The sequence below is a fragment of the Centruroides vittatus genome, unplaced genomic scaffold (genome assembly GCF_030686945.1).
Source record: "Centruroides vittatus isolate TY-2023 unplaced genomic scaffold, ASM3068694v2 contig_452, whole genome shotgun sequence".
In the NCBI taxonomy this organism is placed as follows: Eukaryota; Metazoa; Arthropoda; class Arachnida; order Scorpiones; family Buthidae; genus Centruroides; species Centruroides vittatus.
The window spans coordinates 2,149,252-2,174,194 of record NW_027122248.1 but is presented as its reverse complement, the minus strand read 5'-3'; the positions used below and the strand labels follow the sequence as shown (position 1 = coordinate 2,174,194).

The window sequence follows — 24,943 nt, the reverse complement described above, 5'->3', positions numbered from 1 at the left end:
TATCGACATTAAACAGTTTTCCGGGCGAAGATGACGTCGATAAAATGTCGAAAGTGCTTGCGGGATATTAGAAACTGTTTAATGTCGATAATATTCTGGCACGGTAATCTAATCATTTTTAAAAATTAATTTTTCAAGGCTATTAGCATGTCACTTTGTGGCATTTTATTTGTATTCCACCAGAATTTTATATCTTTATCCCTAGCAGAAGCTTTCTTTAGTTTTTTAATATTACTTTCTAATTCGGCTTCTGTGATTAAACAAACCGTCGAGCAAGATCCCGAGATAACAAAACGATCTTTGAGTTGAAAGACAAATTTTCATTATTTTTATAAAGATTTTAAAATTGTATTAAATCGAAACAAAGCAATGCCATTAGCTATTAAGGCCACTTTTGAACTGGTGACTTGGATGTGCTGCTAGAAAAGCTCGGTGGCGACCACTCGTGGCGGGAATGCGTCTCCCTGCCGCAGACATGCACTGCTAATGCCCATATGTAAGTTAAAAATTAATTTTTTCTTCATGTTTCTATTATACTAATTATTTTATAATTATTTAACTTCAAATATTATACAAACGCACACAAATGTCATTAAAACAATGTTTCAACTATGTTTATACAATGTTTTATACATAAAAATACCTCCGAGTTTAGCAACGCTCGAACACTTTATAGAGATCTGGTAAATTTGCCAATTGTAGTACCGTACTGTCTTCGGCAAAGTGGGAAGGCGGAAGAAAGGAAGATCGGAAAGAAGAAAAAAGGACGTGTTCCATCATCCACTCCCATTCCGTTCTTTCCTAAACGTGTGAAATCAATTTAAATTCAAAGAATAAAAATTAAAGCGAGTCATAATTATAATTACCTCATTTTTGGATTTATTCGAATTTTGCGGAAGAGAAAAGAAACGAGCAGTTTCCCGACAAAATGTCTGGAAACATTCTTGCTCTTTGTTCCATTCTACCTCGGTTGCTAACCTCAGCATGTATATAGGAAGTCCTTCTAAATTTGGAACATATTTTTCCAATAACAAAGGTAATCCGCACAAATTTCCGTCCTGTTTGAAATTTCTAATTTCTTTAAATGTATCGACCATGGAAATTTCAAACGGAAAATTTTTTACCTTATCGATTTCAAAAGAAAAATAATCATCCAGCATTTCCGTCTTCGTCTGTAGGAAATCGACTATGTATTGTGCTAAATCCGATTTGTCGCCATCTGTTTCGGTCCATCCACTTTCCTCGCTATCTAATGCTATTAAAGCTAATTCCTTTATAGATGCTGGTTCCTTGAATAATAACAAGCACAAGATTAATATTTTGAATAAAATTTTACACACACTATAAATATTCTGTATTTTTAACATTTTAACTCTACATAAAGAACAATTATAACTTCAAATTAACATTTATTATTAATTTGAATCATCATTCAAGTCAGAAGAAACAATTAAAAATGAATCTTCATTGTTTTAACGCCAAAAATTTAGTCGAATATCATTTGAAAGATATAGAATGAGCATTCCTAGATTATAGAATCTAGGACGCTCGTATTCTGGCAATATTTATGAAAACTACTTTGTAAATTTTCTTCAGAATGAGATGGAATGCATGAAATAACTAAATCATAAAAATATTTTACAACATTGCAAAAAAGTACAGTCGCTCATTTTATATCTATGTTGATTTATGTATGCTTGTACCTTCAGTGCATTTAATCTTTGAAAATGTTTCTGTACTGCTTACTGCTGTATCCTAGCATTTTCAACTTTTCTTTCATCACAAAATTTGCTTATTTGTTAATATATGTAGTGGCTCCAAAAGTCTGGGGATTTGGCATATATACATAATTCCTTTCCTTGAATAGTTTAGAACATCAATGCACCGCCACTTCCAAAAGAAGCCTCTTGGGTGACAAAACACTTTTTCCAAAGCTTGTATGGATGTAAAAGATAGCTTTACACCCACCATAACACCCCTTTTGATGACTCAAACCGATGGAAAAATGATCTCTGGACATTTATGACGGAGGACTCGTACATCTGGACGTAAAATGTGTCATTTGCAAAGTACCACAAGAACTATACAGTTAAAATAAACAGATATCTCTTTTGGTCGTAAGTACACGTATAATAAAAAGCAAAATCCGCATTATTTGGATAATATTGGCCTTTGTCATTCTACAATTCATTGTTTTAACATTGCTTTTGACAGAAGTAATTTCATACTAGAACTATCAAGATCTATATCAAATAACAGTTATATATATTTGTATACTGACTAGCACAACATTATGATAGTATTTATATATTCTATTGCATATTTTTGGATTGGTTCTTCATTCTTGTGATAGACATTCAGACATCAAATAATTATTGGGTTGCAATTTTAAAATTGCAGACCTCTGTCCGTCCATCTGTCCTTCCTTAGCCTTTAGAACAGAGTTAGATAGATGAAAGTCGAGACCAGATTGGAAAGCTTAAGGGCAGGAGGCCCCGATTAACTATATATGAACTTCTGGTTTGGTTCAGAAGTCAAGCTATTTCAATTAAAAAATTTTCCACAGAACGGAGTTAGATAATTCTCACAACTCTCTTGTTAACAAGAAAGTATGATGTACACGGGCACCACTAAAATCAAAAGCACTATATTGAGATCTAAAAAAATTGCAGTCCAGCATTGTGACAAAGTCACAATAAGTAATTTGCTTGTTATTTTTATATAATTATACATTATATTTCTTATACACAAGCTGTAACTTACCCTGCATAATATATTTAAACAAATAATAATTCTTACCGAAAAACGTAATACTCCAAAATTTCCGAAATCACGAATCATCAGTTGGTAGAAATATTCTTCACTAGAGAAAAATATAAATGTAGAATAAATATTATAAAAATAATAATTTAATTATTGAATTTTCTAACCTCAGTCGTCGGATATTTGTTAAATATAGCTTCGTTTGATGCTGAATTAGAGCAAATTTTTGATTAATGCATCCCACGAAAGTATGTTCTCGAAATAATTCTTGCAAACCTGAAAGGAATGATTAAAAACTAAAAGTTTAGTTTTATGTGGAACAAATAAACATTATAATCTTACTTAAATGATAAAACTAGCAATGTAAGTATTATATGTACTAAAAACTTATATTTGAAAGATTATTATAGAATTTACTGCTGAAATCAATAAATAATACATATACAGTAGACCCCCCCTATAACACGGGTTCATATAAGACGGATTTGTATAACATGGCAGAAAAATTGCGATCGTGTTTGTATAACACGCTAAAAGAGGTCCTATAACACAGTAAAAGAATGAGACAGATTGCCATGGCCGACTTGTGTCTCGACAGGATTAGTCGAATGTGGACTGATAGTGGACATTGCACAAACCATTGAGTTTAAACGAGCAGCGGACCTACTAAAAAACATTTATTATTCAACGGGCATAAAAATTATATTTCTATTAATGACGTCTCCAAAGTTCGGCAAATTTTTCACAGAAAGAATAACTTATCGGGAAATGCATCCGCTGTTCGACAAGCCGCTCCACGACGAAAAGAAGCTTAAGCAATGGCGTCTTCAAACGGTGCGTACTTGGTAAGTATTCCTACAATTTTTTGTTTATAGCATAGTTTATATGGATTATTCCCAAAAAATTATACGTGATTTGAAAATGTTGAGTCAAATTAGTCTAGAATCGATTAATTTTATGGAAGAAAACCTTTCAAATAGCCGAACCCTTAAACTGCACAAGTGCCGGGCTGTGAACGGCTCGTGTATTTGTAAAACCTAAGTGACTCGTACAACACGGAATTCATATAACACGTAATGTATCTACCGTGTTATAGGGGGGGTCTACTGTAATATAAAAAAAGTTGACAAATCAATAAAAAAAATAATAGAAAAAATATTTTAAATTCTAAATCTAAATTAAAAGAGACTAAGATGTTTTACATATAAAGTTAGAATATTCAGAATAACAATGTTAACATCAACCTGATTCTATTAGATATGACAAATGAACTGCCGGATTATTTAATGGCTGTAACAAGATTGACTAAATGATTGAAAATAAAGTCTTGTTGTGGTTCATTAAATAATCCGGCAGTTTGTTTGGCATATTCAGGATATCCAGAAATCCAGAAATCATTAAAATTAAAACTTACAGCACTCTTAGAAATTTACTAAATGATTTTATGCCAAACATATTTATTAATAAACAATGTACAGTGGATGATTGATTAATGAACATAATCCAAGACCATGTTTGCTATCCGAATTGTTCATTAACCGATTATCGATTTACCATAGATTTTTATTGATTAATTCGTTCTGGAGACCAAAAACAATAAAAAATATATACTTTCTTACTAAGTTCATTTATATGTAATAATAAAAATACATATATACACAGTCTTGCATTTTTATCAGTCATGTTTTTTTCTGTTTGTGGGGCGTTAAAGAATCTGTCCAATGTCGATTGCTTTTCTCTCTAAGTTTTGGAAGTAATTAATAATAGCATTGCCATCGTAGAGATTGCCAAGCCTATTATCCTCAACGGTTTAGATGCCATTCTGACTGTTGTTTTTGCATTCCCCACTTCTTCAAAAGATCTTTAATAGCAGATGTCGGCATTGGTCCTCTTTTGTCTTCCTTTTTTTCAGAAGAAAACACATCTTGCCGAGTTTCTTGGAGTTCTTCTGTCGTCAGATCAGTTTCAGGTTCCATTACGAGCTCTTCAATATCATCTTCATTCACTTCCGATTCCCGATCTCTAGCAGTTGTTGCAATCCATAATTTCAGGGGCATCATCTCTCTCTCCCTGAATGCAGGAGACCGAGCTTTCGCCAAGCAGAATTCAACTGTCATTGACCATGCCTTTTGAATGAGCCTTTTGAATGAGCGTATAGCTTCAAGAATATCAAATTTTTCTTTCCAAAACGTTTTTAATGTCATTGTTGAGGAGAACTGGCATGCTTCAAAACACTGATGAAACAGTGCTCAAATGTACAATTTCTTGAAACCTCTTGATCCATTAATTGAATCAATGAAGTGGTATTCAGAGGCAGAAACTAAACTGTCAGTCAGGGAGTCTTCTAGAAAATTATCTTCAACGTCTTTTGGGTGTCCTGGTGCATTGCCCAATAGCAACAGTGCTTTCAATGGCAATTCATTGGTCTGAAGGTAATCCTTGATGCGTGGAACACAAATTTCAAACAGCCATTCTTTGAAAAGAGCCTGCCTGACCCATGCCCTTTTGTTCAATCTCCACATCACTGGCAGTCTTTCTTTAATTATGGAATTTATTTTGAATGCTCTAGGGTTCTCAGAGTGATAGACAAGAAGCAGGATAAGCTTCATATCACCACAAGCATTAGCTCCCAAAAGTAATGTCAATCGGTCTTTCATGGGTTCATACCCAGGAATATTTTTTTTGTCTTTCATGATGTAGGTATGGTTCGGTATGCACTTCCAAAATAAACCAGTTTCATTACAATTGAAAATTTGTTGTGGACAATATTCTTCGTTTTTAATGAATTCTTCAAATTTGAGAGAGATCTTCTCAGCTTCTTTTTTATCTACACTAGCAGACTCACCATGAATTACCATATGTTTAATGCCAGATCTTCTAAACCGGGGATGGGCAACCTTTTTCTACGTAAGGGCCGCATTTCAAAACCTTTGAACTGACGCTGGCCGCACACAAGAGAAAAGAGGGGGAACTGTCGGTAAATCACAATTCTTTATTCATATATAATTATAAATTAGCATAGGTATACTTAATATAGCTTCTGGCACTGATCTAAACGTAATATATCGGAAATATTTAGCCAAATATTAGTCACCGCTAGTTTTAAATTAGTTTCCATGTGTCTGTTAGTTGGTTTCTTGTTTTAATTTTCACTAAATTCATTGCGAAAAAACTATTCACAAATATAAGTTGTAGAAAATAACATTTGAATTTTTGTTGAATATCTCATTAAGCTGGGAAATTGATATATTTATTCATATTTTATGCCATGCGGGCCGCGGGTTGCCCATCCCTGTTCTAAACTTTGCAAACCATCCAGTGGTAGCCTTGAATTCTATCTCGTCATGTGATGAATGTGTAATTTGTTTCTTCGGTTCTTCGAAAATTTCTCTAGCTTTCTCTTGAATGATAGTCATACTAGTTACATCTATTTTCATTTCCCATTCTTTTATCCAAATTAAAAGCAATCTCTCCATTTTTTCATGGATGTTTCTGCAGATGTGATTTTTGTTACTCCTTTAGCTGCTTGAGTCTTCTTGATTTTATCTTTCTTAGCTAAGATTGTGCCTGCTGTACACCTGTTCAAGCCATACTTCTGAGCAACATCAGACATCTTCTGCCCACTCGCTACCTTGACTATTATCTCTTGCTTGGTTTATATGGTGAGCACGGTTCTTGACACACTATTTTTTTTAGGCTCCATAATATTATCAGTTTCTTTTTTAAATAAAAAGTTCAGAAAAGCACTTAAAAATTCAGAGAACAGAAATCTCTAGCGCACAAAAAAATTATGTGAATGTGAGGTTTGGATGAAATTCGAAATTTGGTGTTAAAATCGTCAACAAATATCTTATGGGACAGTTAAACTCTCACCTTTCGAAAATAAAAACCGACGCAAAACTTAACGAGTGCTCGACAGTCTCGCAAAGATTAAAAATTATTTCTGTCACAAAGATAAACAAAAGGCTGGAATTACAAGGGAGAATTTCAAAGTTTGGAGGAATAATATTCGATCGGTATCAAGTTGAGTGTCAATGTCAATGTTTCTCGCACTCCGAAAGGTTTCAAATTGTCACCTGGAGACAAGGGAATACCAATCAGTATTCGTTATTTTACATAACCTCTTCTTATATTTGTTCTGTGAGGTGTTCATTATCTGAACTTGAGTTTGTTGTCTAAACATAAAAATCTTTTGCAAGTGTTCATTGTCCAATTTGTTCGCAGTCTGAACTGTTTGTTTACCGATTTCCCACCGTATTTGGCTTACACATGGATAACATTGCCATCTTGTGTACATCTTAATAATTAAAATTAATTTTTGATTAATTAATAATTACGAGAATTATAACACATTTCTATACTAATGTAACCACTGTACACTTAATCATGGATTCCACCTGACCAATAGGCTGGCCATGTGGAGTTTTCTGGGATTTTCATCTGTCTAACAATAGGTCCAAAATATTTTAGAGTGGCCAAGTAGCCTAAAATAAAAAAAACTAATGCTGTTTAAATGAAAATGTAAATTTATAAATAAACGTTTACCTTTATGACAACTTTCTTCTACCTCTTTAACTAAATTACGAACACTGGTTAATTGAATTTCTCTACGTTCGGATTTATCTTTACTATTTTCTCTAGAAAATACGATCCAAATTAAATAATAAATAAATAAATAAATATATATATATATATATATAAACAAAATCAGTGTTGACGATAATCACTCTTTTTCTAGTTCTATTTCGGGTTCTTCAACCTCCATTGGAGCGGGAGCTTCCATAGTTTGTTCCGACGTTGCTGCTTTCGGTTTCGGTTGAAGAAAAGCATCCAATTTTTGCTCTTTACTGTCAGTTCTAACTAAATGATGATCATATACTTTTTGAGTTTCTTGACTAGACTTGACTACAGTCGAAGCTGTTACAGAAATTTCGGGTAACAGTGCCTGAAAGATATAGAAACATGAAACTAATTACAATATCGAATTCAGATCAATTTACAATATTTAGATTTGAAATTAATCTTAATAACTTTTTTCTTATTTTAAATTTGAAAGTTATTTGATACTCTCAAATTGTTCAGTTTATTGCAATGAATATGTTAGAACTCATTAATTACTCTATGCATCAGATAGACGAGTGTAATATGGAGCAATGGATAGTCATTAAATTTTACTCAGATTATAGAAAAGTCCCGAGGAAATTTTATGAGATTTAGAAGTTGTGCTTGGTGCTGAAAAGATAATCTACAGAATGGAGGGACGCTTCCTCAGTGTGGCAGCAATTAAACTCGAAAAATTGTGAGTGACGACGATGTTGATTACTTTGCTTGTATTATTTACTGGAAAAATTTGTTTCCAAAGAGACAACCAACGATTAATGCTGTATTATTTAAATGTCATGAAATGGTGCCAAATGAGAAATGAATAGCTTATCAGTGATTGTTTTCTCTTGCATGATAATACACTTGCTATTAACATGCTACTTATTACAGTTTTTGGCCTCTACATAAACAACAGTCAGCCATTCAACATCAACTCTATTCATCTGATTTGGTTCCTGCTGACTTTTTTTATTTCTGCAAATTGAATTGGCCTTGAAAGGCAAACATTTTGATGAGATGCCAAACATCTAGAAGGCAATGACCAAACAACAGAACAATATTTCAATTGAAGACTTCCAGTGCATGTTCAGTAATTTCTACAATTGATGTCAATATTGTATAGCAGTGGCAACGAATTATTTCAAAAATGCCTAAATTTTTTGAAAAATAAAGGTTTGTGTTTATGTTATAACAACAGTATCATTACATAATTGGCACACTTGTGTATTTACAGGTTCTCCACTGAAACATCTGTCCAGGGGCAAAGGAGATCTTTCCAGCATTGCAAGTCTATGCATGTTGTGCATGCTTGTTCTGGAACTAAAAATAATCAAAGGAAATCAATTTAAGATTATTCAGCATCTCAAATATCACCAAATATAGATTAATACACAAATAATAACTGACTGTAAAGGATAAAAACATTTCAGAAATTGATACAAAGAAATGAGCTTAATTTTGTGAGAACATGTTCAAAATCATTGCTTTCAGCAATACAAAGACGTAGACAGTTGAATGTGGCATTACAGTTGGCACTAGGATTCCTGGTGTCACCATTTCACAACCTCTCATATATCTCTCTCCATATCATAAGATGCTTAAGTGACTTCATACGAAAAAATCCAGACGGGTCAAGCTCGGAGAATGGGGTAGCCACGTAACATGTTGTTCTATCTAGTACAGTGGAACCTCACTTAACAAGCATAATTTGTTCCAGAATCTTACTCGTAATGCAAAACACACGTTAAGCGAAACAATTTTTCCCATAGAAATTAATGTAAAATACAATAATGCATTCCACGCCGAAATGATACTCAAATATTTTATGTATAACGTTTATTCAAAGAAAATTATGCAATATACATTGTTAAGGAGAGTGAATCATCTTCGTCTTTTCTTTTAGTGCGGAATGAACAACCTGGAATGTAAATTCGATTTGCAGAAAACCAAAAAACATCAGATAATATGTCCGACAAAGATACCAAATGATATGCCAAATTTTTGGGCTATGTAAAGGTTATAATTAAATGTTAAAAATTAATTAATTTGACTAGAGGTAGGCAGTTATGTTTCCATCTTGTATTAAATTTAATAATTATAATTAATTAATTTTTTATTTAGACATTTCTAAAATTTAATTTGGAATTAGTCATAAAATTTAATACGAGCTGGCAGGATAACTGCCTACCTCTAGTAAAATTAATTAATTTCTAATATTTAATTATAACCTTTACATAGCCCAAGAATATGGCATATCGTTTGCAGTGTTTATTATATAATGGGCTATGGTTGTTGATGTTTATATGTAATATGCGTGAACACAAGTTTGGAAAAATATCTGATCACAAACAACAATAAGATGCTAGCGGAACCAGTGCTAAACACAGACTGATGGAGCATGCGCACAATTGAAACTTTCCCTCTCCTCGTCACTCGTTATGCAAAACATTGCTCATTAAGCGAGTCATTTTTGTTACAATTTGTTTTGCTCATTATGTGAGGTGCTCGTTAAGCAAGGTTCCACTGTAATTGTCAAATGTTTTTTCATATCACCGATCTGTCTGGAAATGAGCTGATACATCACTGTGTCAATATTAAAGCTGTTGTAGTTGCACCAGCTTTGTCATCAAACCATTTATCTACTGTTCTGTTTAGAGTGTTCAGATATTAAACACTATTCCAGGTGCTATCAATGAACAAAGGACAAAGAAACATTTTTATCATTGTTTGATGTTTGAAAATTTTACACATTACCATGAAATTACCTGAAATTGTTACATGTCTCTCTTGTTGATTAATTTATTTTATTTTACTGAATTCATTAATTTATTATTGTGGCATTTTTTAAATGAATTAATCTTTTGTCCCCGAATAGATATTTAAGTATTGGTTATTTTAGCATTGGAACATGCGTGTATCACATGCATACATTGGCGCAATGCTGGTAAGATTTCTTTTACTCTTTGGCATATGTTTAAGCAGACAACCCATATATTTATTAATGAAAATTTAATCTTGAATCCGACTATAAACAAGTTAGTCATCTATTGAAATATTAGCTATTTTTCATATAAAATATAAATTATATTAATTTATAATCTGTACAAATAAGAAATTAATGAAAAGAGATCTAGACTGTTTCATTAATGCCTTCCAGATTTCTTGAAAAAACTTGTTTGCAGAAATCAACTGAATTACCTAAAGCAAACATAATTAGCATATAATGATAAAATTACATATTACCGTTATGACGACAATTTCTTACTTGAGTTAAAAATGTTCTGGATTTATTCGACCCTAATAGCTTTGCATCGACGGATTGCTGTATTTTCTCTATTATTGCTTCTTCGTGAAGAAAATGAACTTCATGTTTCGTAGGATGAACATTGACGTCGACGTTTTGTGGCAAAATTTCTATTCTAAATAAAATGTAAACTTTGCTATAAGTTATAATTATCAAATATACCGTATTTACTCGCTTATAAGACGATCTCGCATATAGGACGAGGCGTGACTTTAAAGATCAAAATAAAAAAATTAGATTTATTACTACAATTCTAATTTTATTTCGTTTAATCACAAATAAAATATCAAATGCAGGTAAATTCACACATTGTCCCGCAAAAATTACCGGCATTTTAAACTTTAAGAAAAAATCTTGTAAAATTCACAGCATAATTTGTTCACGTAAAGCTAGACAATTGGGAACCTTTTTTGCCAATTCTTAACAGTCGAATACACTCTCCGTCGATTACACTTATGAGTTTCTCCGAATTCTCATTTCCGAATGATCATCTGTTTTCATGTGGAAATTGATTATATCGGGCTCCCGTGTGATTTTGGAATTTCAATTTGGAATTCAATTCAAAAGCTTTGCTTTTCCTATTGCTATTCATCTTTACTCCTGACAATATGCACGAACGATTCAAATGACCCAGATAAAATACTTTTGTTTTTAAACACCATAAGGTGAGCATCCGGTAAAAAATGCAAATACACGGTTCTCAAAAATCATTGCAAAAACACAAAAAGTCCTTTGCTCGCACGTATAGGACGACCTAGGTTTATCGAATCGATGAAAAATGAATAAAAACCTCGTCTTATATGCGAGTAAATAGGGTAAATAAAAATCAATATAGATAGCAATAAAGAAATAATTTAATTTTACATTTTACCTTTGGAAGCATATCTAATCACTTGGCTATTATGTCTATAATAATTATGTATAGAATATTTTAACAAATTATTATTGTACTTCGTGCCTTTTATGATTTTCATATTGTAGAGGTGTATGCATGAATATAAACTATTTAACAATATGAATTATTGTGCTGAATTATTAAACTTAAGTAATTAACTGAATTTAAAAATATAAAAAAATTTAATTTTTAACTTCAAAATCATTTTAACACAAATTCAAATCAAAATTATAATTAATGAATATGTAATTTTGTGTCGTTAACTAATGAAGTAAGAATAGATTATTTCTTACAATTGTTATTTCTCAAAAAATAAAAAAAATAAATAAAAAATATGGAATTTTATTCAGTTCTTAGAATTTAATGTTCTTCAAAAAATTATAATAACAAAAAACTAAGGAAAACACTTTACTTCAATAATTTTATCAAAATTCGTACGCTGATTATATCAATTTTATAATAACCATTGAAAAAAACTCAGCAATGAGTTGCTTAACTTTCCCAGCAACATTTAAAACTGAGTGTGGTGCCATCTGTTATGTATTTTATTATTAAAAATTTTTTATATTTTTAATTATTAAAAGATGGCAAAAAGCTTAATTTTGAGAGTAAGAATGGGTTTATAAAAAATCGTAAATGCTAATATTGAGTAAACTCGTCATTAAGTCCAATCCTATTGGAGGTACACACAACTCTCTTTACCTCCCCACCCCTCAACCTTTAATCACCAAAATTTAATAGCATCAATCCCCCTAATAAACAGACCTCTCAGCCAAATTTTCAACAAAAAGCACAGCAGTTATTAAGCTTCAGAGAGTGTGAACAAAATTGTTATTTCTGTATGTTAGATGTTAATGTTAATGGATCACACACACACACACAAAACATCCATACATACAGAAATAACCCCAATTTTTTTTTTCCATTTCTTGACATTTTGAGGTCCTGAGTCCAAAAATGTAAAAATCTGGGATCATTTTTTGCCAGATTCCCATACTTTCCCTCTGTTATATATAATAGCAGGGAAATTAAAAATTCCCAAGTACCCTCTGTATACGGGATTTAGTAACCTAAGATGAAACAAGCAATTACCGTATTTTACGGACTATAAGACGCACTTTTTTCTTCGAAAAATTGCCTCCAAAATTCAGGTGCGTCTTATAGTTCGTAAAATACGGTATTTATTGTGACATAGTCACTATGCCATGCTGCAATTTTTAATCATATTTTTAATTTATTTCATTTAAAATATATGCTCTCCACTTCAAATTAGTTGCCCCTATATATCATACTATTCCTTTAACAATTGCGTCATGCCAATCATCTATCTAACACCTTTCAGGGAAAAGTTTTTGAATTGAAATAACATGACTTCCAGTTTGCATTAAAAGATCTTATATGGTTAATCATGGCCTTCTGCCTGCAGTTTCCATAGCTGGTCCCTCTTTCATCTATCTAACTCCATCCTCAAGATTAAGGAAAGACAGATGGCTGAATGGAAGACAGTAGGGATTTGTAGGTTTACAATTTTTTCAAATTGCAGTCCAAAAATTATGTAATTGAAAAAAAAATTAAATTACCAGCCATTAAGCCACTTCCAACTATGTAGTTTCATGACCTCTGGATACTAAATCTTATATACAAACAGAGCTTGGTGAGTATCACCTAATTCTTATGTCCTATACAAGTTAAGTTAAGTTTCATACCCCATGTAAAGAAATGGATGACTATTCTTTGGTAAGTAAGCAATGTAAATGGATTCAATAGCTTTTCTCAATGCAGTGCATTCTACGAGTCTGTCTAAAATAAAAATAATTAATTTATTAATAAATATTATAACAGCAATGTATGATTTAGAAATTCTGATATAAATTATAAACTTACGATTTATAAAAAGTAAAAATATGCACTTCTTAATTGAATAATTAGCATTAGAAATATATCCAGATGCTTTGAATTTCAGCTGTGTATCTTCACATTCAAAACTTAGCAATTCCCTATAATCAAATAAACAATATTGTTTACATTAATAGAAAAAAAATATTAATGAAAAATATAGTGGAACCTCGCTTAACGAGCATAATTCGTTCCAGAATTGTACTCGTAATGCAAAACACTCGTTGAGAGAAACAATATTTCCCATTGAAATTAATGCATTCCATGCCGAAAAAGTACTGAAATATTTTATGTATAATGTTTATTCAAAGAAAATTATGCAATATACATTGTTAAGGAGCACGAATCATCCTCGTCTTTTCTTTTAGTGCAGAATGAACCAACCTGGAATGCAAATTTGATTTGCAGAAAACCAAAAAAATGTCTCAAACAACCAAACAATATGTGAAATTTTTGGGCTATGTAAAGACTATAATTAAATATTAGAAATTAATTAATTTGACTAGAGGTAAGCAGTTATGCTTCCATCTCGTATTAAATTTAATAATTATAATTAATTAATTTTTTATTTAGACATTTCTAAAGTTTAATTTGGAATTGGTCATTAAATTTAATACGAGATGGTAGGATAACTGCCTACTTCTAGTCTAATTAATTAATTTCTAATATTTAATTATAGTCTTTACATAGTCCAAGAATTTGGCATATCGTTTGGCATATTTATTATATAATGAGCAATGGTTTTTGGTGTTTATACGTAATATGTGTGAACACAAGTTTGGAAAAATATCTGATCACAAGCGAAAGTAATATGCTAGCGAAACAAGTGCTAAACACAGACTGATGGAGCATGCGCACAATTGAAACTTTCCCTCTCCTCGTCACTCGTTATGCGAAACATTGCTTATTAAGCGAGTCATTTTTGTTACAATTTGTTTTGCTCGTTATGGGAGGTTCTCGTTAAGCAAGGTTCCACTGTATCTATGTTTTTCATACAAGATGTCTATAAACTCCATATGCACTTTTAAATATTAATAGTTTTGGAACTACACAATGTAGAATTAATCTATAAATAACCTTTATAAACCTGACGTGTCTAGTTTTATCTCATTATTTCAAAAATTGATTATTCTTTTATTTATTATTATTTGTTTATTTTTGAAACTTTATAATAAATGTTTTCTTTTCAGAATTGTTATTGACCTATGACTTCTCTAGAAAAAAAAAGTAAACTGCGTTCCTTGGTTGGCTGAGCTGAGATCCATCGCTTCTGTCCAAAGAAGGGTCCATGAGTCAATAACAATTCTGAAAAGAAAACAGTCATATTGAAGTTTCAATACATAAATAATGATGGATAAAAGGATAATAATCAATTTTTCAAAAAAGAAGAAAAAACTAGACACATTAGGCTTATAAATGCTTTTACAAATTAATTCTATCATGCATAGTTCCAAAATTATTAATATAATCGCATTACTGTGTTCTCAACAATAGCTCTTAGCATATCAGGAGGAATTTAACTTGCTTTCAGAAAATGGTGGATGCCACATTGAACATGCTTTATAACACATTTTAGAAACAATTAAAAACATTTTCAACTGATGTCTTCATGTCTTATTTTGTTTAACAATGTTGCATACAGTGCTGTTTCCCGCTGGTAGCGAGTTTTTGAACTATTTTTTTTTTTTTTTGCAGAAAATAAAATCCCATGATTTCCTGTAAACTATTACCAAGTTTGATAACATTCTGTCCAGTAGTTTTCCTTTTACAGCCATTTCAAAGTGGAACTTTAATTATAATAACCCTATATATTAAAGACAGTTTAAAAATGTTTAAACTTATATGAAATATTTCAAAATATAAAAAAACTATGATACTTCATTATATGTTATGTCAATAAAATAGTGAAACATGATTTATAAAATCCTATAGTACTGCAATTACCACGTGCAAAAACACGTGAAATTATGCAGTACCAATTTATAGCAGATATAATTGAGTGCAGAAAAATAAATAGAATTTTCTAAAACACTTGGATTATACTGTAATGTGATACTTTGAACCCTGAGCATTACATTATAACAGAGTTGATCTATAGTTATATTATACTAAAGTTGTATCATTTTTCACAGTTATATTCACCATCTTGAGTCCATGAGTCCAATTAAAATTGTTGTGTATCACACATTAATTATAAATTTACATCTAAATCAAAATTTCCAAATTTTGATTTAACTTTAAGACCTAAATTATAGAATTTTATCTGCTCAATCTTTATTTGCTTTAGTTTTTAAGTTTTTGTAACAAAATAACAGCTGCTTACTATTTTAAGGTTATAATGCTCAGGTTATGTAACTTGTATTCTGTCTTTATATTTGCAACTAGTTCTAATAATACTTCTATCCTGAAATTGGTATAGTTTCTTTTACTGTTAGAATCCATCGTCTACCAAACTTGAAATCATGTACTTAGTTTGCATATGGCAATTCATAGGTATATCATGATGCATCTATACATAATGAAGAACTTGTAACATAGCTCTTCACTTCAATTTGAGGATTTCATAATCTAGTGTTAATTAGGTTGAAGAATACAAAAAGTAAAGTAACTTTTAATCTACAGTTAGCAGCTTAATATCTCAGATTACGAAACTGTCAATTTGAAACATTGTTGATGCAGATATGTTGCCAATTAACTTAATAATTTAGATATAACCATACTGATTATATCAAAATTAATAATACTATTAATAGTTCTGGATGTGAAGGTCTGGGTATTGTAACTGGAAACACATCCGTACAATAAACAGATGTTGAGGATTCGAGTCCCACTCCGAGATGGCAACTTAATCACCCATATCTACGCAAAATTACTAAATATCTAATTAAATGTAACCCAATGTAATCTGGCTGATAGTTTGGCATACAAGAATCAGGTTATTTGATGTTTTTATTTGCATTGATTATTATTGTATGTTAAGCTTGGTTTTATATGTAAAATGCAACCTGAAGTATTAAAACTAGTATAATTATTAAAATATGCTAAAATTTATAATTAATTGGAAAAAAGTTATAAACTCGTCACTAAAGCTCTAAAATTTGCTATGTACATTAACTTTATTCATTTCCAGAAATTTCGTATTTAAATTTTATATGGTTGCACAAAAGTATAAATGATATTAAATGTTAAAAATGGAGACTTAAGCAAATTTATATCTTACCTCGCAACACTATTTCCATAAATAATACGAATGTTATCCAATACTGTTGAACCTGATGGAGTATGAACATCTGTTCCAGATTCCCCATGCTATTATAACAACTATTATTATTATCATTATATTTCTTGAATTCTATTATTCAAAGAAATTATTAAATAATTACCTTTTTTAATGAAAAGCCAATATTGGCATTATGAATTGCATATCTGCTTACAACTTCAGTTATTTTAGAATGTTCTTCTGCAGCACTTCTTAAAGCTTTTCTACGTGTTATCATATTATAAAATAAGTCTTCTACCTGCGACAAATATTGATGTATTGCTTTAAATAATTAAATTAAAAAATAATTAATCATTTTATTTGCTAAATGCCTTTTTCGTCAGAAAGTTTTATATTTTAATGCATTGTACATTTATTTACATACTAATAAATTAAATTGAATTATTACTTAAATGTGTTGTAAATTTCATTTACACTTAATAATATACATTTTACCAGATTCAACTATAGATAATTAAATAATTTATTCATTAACTAAAATATCAAAATTATCAGATGCATGTATGATATTTTATTAAAAAAACTTTTTATATTTTTAATTATTATAAAATGGCAAAAAGCTTAATTTCATGAGTGGGAATGGGTTTTATAACTATTGCAAATGCTAATAACGAGTAAATTCATCATTAAGTCTAACCTCACTTGAGATATGACTGTTAATTAAATTATTCAGGCTTCTAGTTTTCGTAATATGCTTTATTACGAATTAGGTAAAGATAAAACCAATAAATTTCATTATTTAAATTACATAATAGAAACTTTGATCCTACAGAATTCCATTCTTGGCAGAAAGAGCACAAGGTCACATTCAATTTGGTCCTGTCTGTAATTATGCATTGACATTGTATGAATTTCTGTTTCAACAATGACACATGACTTCTCTATCTCCCCACCCTGGCAACCTTTAACCATCAAAATTTAATAGCATTGATCTCCCTAATACACCTCCCTCCCTGCAAAATTTCAGAAATGCTTGATAAAAAGCACAGGATTTATTAACCTTAAAGTGGGTAAACAAAATTGTGTCTCCCCACAGACACAATCCATACATATAGAAAAAAAAAACCTTGAATTTTTTTTGACATTTCAAGGTCCTGAGTCCAAAATTGTAAAAATATTAAGGGGTCATTTTTTGACCAATTGCCATACTTTTCCCTTGTTATATATAACAGAGCCAGGAAAGTAAAAATAGCAATTGTAATAAAAATTAGAACAAAATTATTGATATTCTGTTTATAAAGTTTAAAACAAATATCATTCTTAACTTACAACAATTTGCGTTCCCTGATTTCCTGCACAAGCTTTTGGTATCGATTTCGGTTTTCCATCACAATATGAAACTCTGGAAAATTTATAATTATTTTATCAAAGAAAATTCGATATTATGAAATAATATTAAATTTTCCCTATAATAAACATACTTATATGCACACTTTGAATCAGCAGTTTTAGTGGTAATTGTAACATGAGCAACATGGCTAATACTGGCTAACGCTTCTCCTCGAAAACCGTAAGTTGCAATAGCAGACAAATCTTCAAATTTTTGTAATTTACTGGTAGTAAATCGTTGGCAAACAATATCCAAATCTTCTTTCTAAAATATTTATTATATGATAGTTAAAATTAATTTTAAAAATAGCAATACATATTTGATTATTAAATAATACATAAACAATAGAAAATATTTTCAATTTAAATGATTACTTTGTTAGCGCGAAGAAAGGAAATGTCAATATTTTTCCATATTTCCTTTTTACTTTGTATTATTGTATATACATTAAATATCTGTTATATAAATCTAACTTAATCATTATTTTTATTTATTTCAAAAAATCAACTTCATTACACACATATTTTTTTAATTTATCATTTAAAGAAGCAATACGTAAATACCATTACTTTATATTCTGTATATCAATTTTATGTTCAATCTAATAAATAGTTGAAATTTCATTACACTCTCAGCAAAGAATCTATTTTTTCATAGGAATTAATGGAATTAAATTCTGATTATATTTTAATTTAAACGAAAAGTATTATCAAATTAGTCTCCATTCAGGCACAATGCAGTTCTGAATGAAGCAACTACGATCTTACTAGAGCTAAAAACCATTCCTGTAGGAGTAAAAAAGTCAAAACAACATGTGACCCTTCATGAGATGTAGCTCCCTCAAAATCAGCCTAAGGGCTGCTTGTTAAATGTATGACAGGCTTAACAGAGTGCACAGCACGACTCCAATCACACCCTGTAGTCCATGCAATGGCATCTCTTATGTTTTAGAGCTTTTAGCCATCTCTAGTAAAGCGAAAAACAGTTAATTTTTAGCATATTTTTGAGAAATAGTTTCAGATTTTTTCACTTTTAAACTTTAACCCATTTTTGAGGGTCTTCAAAATTCCAGACAGGCCGATTTCAGGAGTTATATCTTGCAAAGAATCACACTGTAGACAAGGTCCTAACTCCGACAAGGTCCCAACCATCTCGTTCAGAGCTGTATTTGTACCTCAATCTGTGCGAACTATAATTATTAACAATAAGAATTGTGACACATTTTTATATTTACCCTAATTCCAGTACCATTGTCCTGTATTTGCAATAGTTTCATACCTCCAGATTTCACTATTACTTGTATTGAAGTAGCTTTAGCATCAATACTGTAAAAGTATATGCATCTTAATTTATCAAACTTATTAATAAATTTTAAAAATTTGATAAAAATGATATCCTTACCTATTTTCTAGCATTTCTTTAAGTGCATTTGAAGGACGTTGGATAACTTCACCCGCAGCAATCCGATTAACAACACATTCATCCAGTCGACATATTGCAGCCGGCTTAGACATTTCTATTAATTAGTTTCCAACCGTGATACGCTTACTTATTCATAATAACAGCAAACTTTGAAAATAATGTACTAGTTTATTACGAGAGCCCGATTAAAAATTTGTATATAATCACTAAACTTAGTTTAAATCTTTAGTTTAATGTTAAAAAATATCATAATTTTATATATTTAATAAAAATATAGCAAAGTTCGAGTTTAGTTCTTTTAATAAACGTGTAAGGAAGTGTAAACTTTGAGGAAAAACATTCTCACGTGTACTCTACACAATTCCCGCAAAAATCTTGACAAAAATGTAAACTGAATCCTTATTGGCCGGTTCGATCTGTTGATATTGTTTTATAACAATATCAACAAATCGAACCGGCCAATAACGATTTAGTTTACATTCACATGTTATAGGCGATCAACAGTGGCGCCACACTAATTTTCTAAGTATTTTTGTAGTATAAATACAATATTTATAATATAATCTCTGATACATATACCGTAAATTATTTTTAAAAATTATAAGAAATATAAAATCGTCTATAAGTCAACTTTTTCATTTGTTAAAAAATTTAAATTTTACATTTTATCTTAATGACGTGTTTAATTTGTTTTTAAATAACAATATTTCTAAAAGATATATCAAATTTGACAATAAAATTTTATTATAAAATAACTTTTATTTTCTTTTTTCGCCCCGTAAGCACTGAGACCTTTTTCCATGCCCATCATGGGTTCGGTTTGATTTATTTGCTTACGAAAACGCGACACGTGGGCGATCTGCCGATGGGAGATGTCTCCCAGGAGGTCTTTTATGGGATACCGACCCCTATTTAGGTTTTAATAACGCGATGCAAACCAGGAGAACTCCACTTGGCCAGGTGCGAATCCATGACCAACTACCAATGTTCGGTGGTTTTATCCACTCGGCCGCTGGTGGGCACGCATGAGTTCGGCTAGGTCTTCAAAGGGGTAGATCCGTACCGAACAGCAAAAGCGCCCAAGGCAAACGTCATACCTGACCAAGCGATATCCCATATGCTAAGCGATGAATCTCTATTGTTAATTTCGTCGCTAGTAAAGCTCTAGAAATCAAAACTTTATTTAGCGATATACAAGAGTTAAATCTACACAAACTACGTTTTCCCTAAATGTTTCGTAAAGTTTAAACATGAGAAATAAGAATAGTAATAATAATGATAATGACACGGTAAAGTAATAAAATAACTATGTTACATATTAAATTATATGTTGTTCAGCTCCATTTCGAAGAATCTCAATTTGAACTGAGAAGAACTGACGGGAGGAAGCTGCTAAAATTGAATGCTATCCCCACAATTTTCAATGTGCCCAATCCTCCTAAATTTATTACGAGCAAAAGGAAGTCTATTAGGGAAAGAAAACTTCCCGAAGAAAGAAAAACTAATGGTAAGCTTATTTAATTGCTGAACTAGTTCTTTTTTCATCTGAAATAAAGATTATTGTTTTATGTTTTCTTGGTGTTTTATAAATTGGCTGTTATTGGAAATATTGCGTATTCAATGCTGTCTGTTTTTGCGAGGAATGCTATATAGTACGAAAAAATAATTATTTTGACATGTGACTTATAATGTTTTTTTTTTTTTTTTTTTTTTTAATATAGTTCTAATAGAGTCTTCTGTGACAGAAGAAACAATTGAAGAAAGTGATGATAATACTTTAGATAAATTAAATAAACAGGAGACTACAACTGCATGTAAATATTTTATTTATATTTAAAACAATTTTGACCCACTTTTATTTTGTAATGTCAAACATGGAGTGATGTCTTATATTATGAATCTGAATTCTGATGTTTGAGTGGAAAACTGAATATACTTTTATGTAATGAAAATAATAAAGAAACCATATATTCTTAAACCAACTCATATACTTGTGTAATTTGTTTTATTATATTTGTATCTTGGGTGTATACATAGAAAGAAGTCAAGCCTCAGATTAGCTCTGTTAAAATATCATTAAATTGTTTAATATTACTGTAAGTTTTTTGATAAATTTTATGTAATTTGGAAAATACGACATTTAAGCATTTGTAGAGCCAAAAATGTTTATGAATTAAACGTTAGTCCAGTATTTATTTTTAATGCATTAATATTGTAATTGTTGTGCTTTAAAATAAGATTTTGGATAACTTCATTGTATATTTCTTATTATATTGTAAATTTTCTTTGATGTTATTGCACCACTTTAGAAAGTGCCTATATACGTAATTGCATCAGTTTTAGAATCTATTTAATTAGTTTCAATAACGACAGCAAATGATATGAATGATTTTTTTAAAACTATTTGATCAAAAAGTTACATAAAATTTGGGTTGCATAATCATCCGAAATTATTATTATATTTTTAGACTGGAAATCACTGGTTTTATGTAATTTTAGTTTAATGTCGTATAAAACTGCTCGTACAAGTTTGTTTAAAACATGCGACTCAGAAAGCCCCAAAATGACGGCTTCAGAAGTAGGTCACATGTGTTCCGTCCTATATACATAGGTCGCGACACGTGTGATCTACTTCTGGAGCCGCAAACCGATTTCGGCGTCAGTAACATCATCTGTGTTTTTTAATGCAACCCACAGGGCGGAAAGTTTTAAAAAAGCCAAACAATTCGATTGCTTTCCTTTTACCTCTATCATATGACCAAAGAAAGTTTCCAGAGCCAGCAGCCCTTCGAATGCCATGTTAAATGTTCATTTATTCATTACATAAGTGTTTTATATTAAATTCTTATTGTTTTTAGTATTAAACACTATATTTATACTCTATAAAAAGTATTTTTGGTATGTATTTCGGAGTGTCTAGAACGAATTAATTGTATTTACATTGATTCATATGGAAATAATTGCCTCGGTTTTCGTCGGTTTTGGTTTCGCCGGTTGTTTTCGGACGGATTATCGACGAAAATCGAGGTATCACTGTACTGTATATCTGTCTTTCAATTTAACAAAACTTACTAAAGAACACGCAAAAGTTTTATTAAAATCACAAAAAGTCGTGCGCATTAAAACCTAATAAATTTGCTCGCTATATTTGAACATTTGTTTAATTCCTAAGACAGCAAAGAGTAACATTTAAAACGATTTTTTGAGGGTCTTCCCATCTTTGAGTTGTCCCAGTTCTTTACTTCTACTGTATTTAGTGAGAGTGCAGTGACCAGTTTATATAATGATCCTGTCATTACCAATTGCGCAATGTTATTAGAGCGTACGAAGCATCGACTATGGAGGAAATTGTGATTTTTTTAAAATTTTGAGTGAATATCGTTGTTGTGACATATACCGTCGTCTCTGACGACGACGACGACATCATTGTCGAAAAAACGCACCCAAGACTTGAATGCATTTGGATTGCTAATTATTGCTTTAGACAACTTTAAATAAGAGTACTTTGATTACGGTCAGCCGGTATTTATACATACACATATAGTGTAGTGTACATAGGGTTGTTATACATTTCGATTTTTCAGGATTTGTCCAATTTGGAACACTTCATTCCGATCGGATAATTTTTCACGAAATGTATCGATTTGCCTACTATACCTGACAATATTCCAATTTGATTAAAAGCAGTAAAATAAGAACGGCAGGTGGTGGGTGTCTAAAGGTAGAGGTGTTGTGTCTGCAAAAGTGAATAATTATAATAAACTAATTTTACTGAATTATCGATTAATAAACATTTTTTAAATTTTTTGTCAAACTGGTCGTACTTCACTTGCATATTTCAACTGCGTTTTTTGTTAGAAAACTAGTTGTTTCCATTGCGAACATGGCCGAACCTATGATGGACATTATTAAAAGTAAAGAGCCTCGTAGTGCCCACGAAATGGAAAGAGTCAAATAAATAATATAAACTAGACTATGGTCAGACGTATCCGTTGGTCCATCGTCGATAATTTCACGAAACCATCAATAATTTTGAAGCTATCACACAGAACTACAGAGCCAACAGAACACGAGCATAGCTACTTATACTTATACTTATACTTATACTTATACTTATAGCTACACGTGTAAGATGGATGACGTATATGCATATACAATATCTCAGATACCTATTTCCTACAATTCTTATTTGACTGTTCTTAATAAATAAATTAATAAAAATCGAAATATATTCGGTTAGAAATGGACAACTCGAATCATTTCGGGACATTTTTCTGATCGGGACGAAGCGTTTCAAATCGGACAAATCTCACAAAATCGGGTCGCATGGCTACTTCCTAGTGTTTACAGCGTGGAAAATCAAAAAATAAAAAAATAAAAATAAATAAAAAATATATATACATGTGCTATATATTTTTAAATAACAGTTAATATCGATAATAATAAACGAAATATTATTTTAAAGCTTAACTTTTTAAGCTTTTTAATAATTTTTAAGCATTTGTAAATTTGCATACATTATCTGAAAACTTGCCGCCGAACATCTGCTCAGACTATTACCAAATGCTAATTATGGTAATTTATTGTCTGTTATACGCCATAAATGGATATAAAAATAAATTAATACGTGGAGTTAATTTATTCTCGGCGGTATTGTTCACAATAATCAAACTCCGAATAGTTTAGCGTTCAGGAGAAAGATGATAATTTTTCTTTTGATTCAACTGGCCTCTATACATGTGATTTTTAGCGAAGTTCAAATTCCAATTATGTCTTGCTGTAAGCGTCACATTATTTTTTCCTTATTTATTTTTGACTTTGATTTAAGAATATTCACAATTTTAATATTGCAGCTACAAAACAGGAATTTTCGATAAGTAGTTTTACTGTCGACGAATTACCCATAAAACTTGGAAATAGTGTAACTGTTGGCATGGACGCTGTATTGTCAACGAAGATAACTCAAGGCAGTATGATAGACTTTGGTTATAGATATTCATTTTTCTCCTTTAGTTGTTCGAATTCACGTGAACTATGGTAGGTATTATTAAAATTTCACTGAAATGAGAAAATTAAATAAATAAATATAATTTTTGTTTTTACAGTCTCGATGCATGTGAGGTGCTCACATACAGTTCTTCTGCTTGTTCAATTGATGGCCAACCTTGCGGAGAATGTCCTATTGGTCCTGGAATGTTACAAATTCGAAACTTAGTACTTGAGACTCCAAGAATGGTAAATGCACTTTATAGCTTTTTGCTTTTTTTTTTTTTTTTCCTTAAATTGTACCATATTGTTTATAAATTTATATTTAAAAAATAAGTAAGCTTTCATAGATTTTTCTTACTTATTTTGAAAAATCGTTTCTTAGTTGACTATACGTTGGTTGGTCGGATAAAGCGTTGGCCTCCGCTCTGAGCTGCTTAAAATCGAATTCCGGACGGTCTAAAA

At 30.8% G+C, this 24,943-nt stretch overlaps 1 protein-coding gene across 1 annotated transcript; it reads right to left on the bottom strand.

Moving 5' to 3' along the window:
• Positions 1-585: 585 nt before the first annotated feature.
• Mlh1 (DNA mismatch repair ATPase Mlh1) lies at positions 586-19,921 on the bottom strand. Its single transcript, XM_067272669.1, has 16 exons — positions 19,472-19,921; positions 19,305-19,395; positions 18,162-18,334; positions 18,010-18,082; positions 16,844-16,978; positions 16,681-16,769; positions 13,449-13,561; positions 13,271-13,364; positions 10,631-10,784; positions 7,491-7,708; positions 7,309-7,400; positions 2,931-3,039; positions 2,800-2,863; positions 1,125-1,289; positions 867-1,058; positions 586-801 (listed from the first exon to the last, which is right to left on the bottom strand). The coding sequence occupies exons 1-16, from the start codon at positions 19,582-19,584 to the stop codon at positions 652-654; spliced, it is 2,025 nt and encodes a 674-aa protein (XP_067128770.1). The 5' UTR covers positions 19,585-19,921; the 3' UTR covers positions 586-651.
• Between the last annotated feature and the right edge of the window lie 5,022 nt (positions 19,922-24,943).